Source organism: Lemur catta, chromosome 2 (assembly GCF_020740605.2).
Source record: "Lemur catta isolate mLemCat1 chromosome 2, mLemCat1.pri, whole genome shotgun sequence".
NCBI classification, from domain to species: Eukaryota; Metazoa; Chordata; class Mammalia; order Primates; family Lemuridae; genus Lemur; species Lemur catta.
The window spans coordinates 107,531,249-107,534,323 of record NC_059129.1 but is presented as its reverse complement, the minus strand read 5'-3'; the positions used below and the strand labels follow the sequence as shown (position 1 = coordinate 107,534,323).

The 3,075-nt window shown below is 41.3% G+C and overlaps 1 protein-coding gene across 1 annotated transcript; it reads left to right on the top strand.

The window, feature by feature from the left end:
• The first annotated feature begins 895 nt into the window (after positions 1-895).
• LOC123632127 (metallothionein-1L-like) lies at positions 896-2,834 on the top strand. Its single transcript, XM_045542240.1, has 2 exons — positions 896-938; positions 2,536-2,834. Exons 1-2 carry the CDS (start codon positions 896-898, stop codon positions 2,832-2,834), a joined length of 342 nt encoding a protein of 113 aa, XP_045398196.1.
• The last annotated feature ends 241 nt before the right edge of the window (positions 2,835-3,075 follow it).

Below are 3,075 nucleotides of genomic sequence, written 5' to 3'. Positions count from 1 at the left end.
AGACAATAAAGGAATAAAGTTGGAAAGTATTTTTGTGGCCTGTGGTAAGAAATCCTAAAGCCAGATTTATTTGCATCTTCTTATTTTATCAGTGACTTGGGTTATTACTGTCTATAAATTCTACAATTGACAGCTCAGCTTAAACCTGAGGAATCTAGAAGAAAATAGATCAAAATGCATCAAAGACATCAGCCAGGCGTTTCCCTGCATCTTCACTGACTTTGACACACACACACACACACACACACACACACACACACACAGTGGATTTTAATACTTTTGGGGACATGTATGTATATGGATCTCAACAAGCTTGGGATCATCAGGGAAAGTAGGTCCCTGGAATGCACCATTCAGAGCAGCAAATATTTCTGAAGGGGGCAGGCAGAGAGTATTCTCTAAATATTTTGGATGCTACCAAAAACACTATTTTCTTAAAATTCTCAAATATTTTATTAAAAGATGAGAAAGAAGGAAAACTAATTTTTGGCTTTAGAAAAAAAAAAAGAGTGTTATACAAGCAAGTCTCTGCTGATGCCATGTAAAAAATAACTTGTTTTTGTGGGTAAAGGTCAGGAGCCAGGGAGTGGCTCACCACCCATCAGCACTGGATCCTCTGAAGAGTGAACTAATAGAAGGAAGATGGAACATTGTTCTCTGGATGCCAGAGAAAACCAGAATGTTAGTAAACATGGGGATGGGAGAAACGTTATTAGTGAATTTCATAGGTTTACATGCTCAGTCAAATAGAATCTATTTTTTGAATTATGTATTGGAAAGATACTAAGGCCTCACGGAAATCACAGCTCCGTGTGGAGTCAAAACTAGTAATTAATGTGAGATGTTGACCGGCATCGGGGCATCTGCTTAAGATCCTGAATATGGCTCTTTAGTAATGACTCTGGAAGCACTAGCAATGCAGACAGAACCTGGTGCTGGTGCGCCTTTCTATGCCCCAGAATTATAGAAACTCTGAAACACTCAGTGTGGCTACTTGCAGCCAAACACAGGCAGCATGGGAGGGAGAAGCTAGCACTGAATGGGGGTCCACAGCTGCAGGATTCGCGATATCCTGGCTCTACCACCAACTCAGGTGACCTGAATAAGTCACTTTACCCACTAGGGTGTGTTTTTCCTCATTTATGAAACGAAAGCATTGTATCATCTACAAGATTCCTTTAACTTTAGAATTTTATGATTCAAAGTTCCTATGCTAGGATTGTCCAGTAGAAATATAATACAAGCCACATATGTAATTTTAAATGTTTCACTGCCACATTAAAACATGTAAAAAGAAACAGGTGAAATTAGGTTTTATAATATTTTTACTTAACCCAATTCATCCAAAATATTATCATTTCAATGTGTCTTTGAAATCTTGACTAGCTATACACACTTAAAGTGTTCAACAGCCACATAGGACTAGCAGCAACTTTCTACCGTATTGGATAGCCTAGCTCTAGGCAATTGTATAAAGTTCACAGGAAGGGAGCAGTAGCTACACTTCTCTTTGATGCCCTGAGCCATGGTTCCAAAACCTGATCATTTACCAAAATTACTGGAGGAATTTCAAGAAGTGTTTCTGAGCCCACCCCATTCCTTGGGCGTGGGTCATGTCTTAGAAAATCTCCCTAACTAAATCTGACGTGCAGCCTGTCCTTAGCAGTCTGCAGGGCAGCGTTCAAAAACCTCTTCAGTGAGCTAATGGAGCCTTCCTTCGTGCCATTTAGAGGTGGGTAGAATAAGGGAAGCAGTAATCATGTGGGTAGCATCCTCTCCAGGGATTTTCCAGGTTGTTATCAGAACTATCTTCTGTCTACTATGTGAGCTAGAGGATTTCAACACTAATGCTATGGACAACATAGAGGGCTTTGAGTTATTGAAAGCCATTTAACTTTTTCAAGTTAAAATTTATTAAAGAACAATGAGCTAATGTTGTAAAACAAAGGAGATCAAATTCCACGTTGCCAGGATGTATCCACCTGGTGACTCAATGGAGTCGCAGCTGTAGTTACAGGTGTTTAATGTTTGCGTGTAGACTGGCTGCCCTCAGTCTTCCTAGGACTGACTCTCACCTTTGGGTGTCTTCAACTGAGTGTTAACAGAGTAGTTGTGAGAATTTACCAGAATGAGGAATCCTATAATGCTTTTATTTTACTGATATGAAAGAAATGAGTATATGTACTAGAAGTCTCCCTTTTAGACTTACAAAATCATATAAGCAGGACAAAGGAGCCTATTCTACTAGGGAATTTTCAGAAAACAGATAAATTAAAATTAGCTTGAATGATTGCGAGCCAATATTATCCTACAGGGAAGGGAAATGGGTTTCAAATGTAGACGAGGGGGCCTGTGGCCTAGCTGGAGCAGAAGGTTTGAAGGTATCAGCTGAAGAACAACAATAGGTGAATAAATAGTAACCTGAGGTTCTACACACTAGTCATACCTGAAGTGCTCAAATTAGCAAAGTCTGAATATTTGACAAAGGTTCAGGGAAATAGTCATGCCCATACAATGCTGGTACAATCCTTTGAGAGAGACCATGCGTCCTCAAAGTCCTAGCAATCCTGCAGGCAACCGCGTCCAGACTCCAGAGACCTCTTGAGATCGCCACGGATCCCAACTGCTCCTGTGCCACTGGTGGCTTCTGCGCCTGCGCCAGCTCCTGCAAATGCACAGGCAAATGTACCTCCCGCAAGAAGAGCTGCTGCTCCTGCTGCCCCATGGGCTGTGCCACATGTGCCCGGGGCTGCATCTGCAAAGGGGCGTCAGACAAATGCAGCTGCAGCTGCTGTGCCTGCTGTCGAGAGAGCCCTGCTCCCAGATGCAAATAGAGCGACCTGTACAGACCTGAATTATTTTCTCATACACCCCCTGACCCGTTTGCCACATTCCTTCTTCTGTGAAATATGTGAGTGATAATAAAACACTTTTGACTTGAAAAAAATCCTCTGAGAGAGCATTTGGAAGACAAATATGTAACAAATCTTTAAAAGGTATGTAAATTTGCATCCAGCCATTCTACTCCTTGGAATATATGCACATATGTGTGAAACTATGTGTATACAGGGATAT

What these genes read in the sequence shown, in the direction of transcription:
- LOC123632127 (XM_045542240.1), top strand. Translation starts at nt 896, where the DNA reads ATGACTCTGGAAGCACTAGCAATGCAGACAGAACCTGGTGCTG. An exon ending in GCAGACAGAACCTGGTGCTG is followed by an intron (nt 939 to 2,535) that starts GTGCGCCTTTCT and finishes CAATCCTTTGAG; the next exon opens with AGAGACCATGCGTCCTCAAA.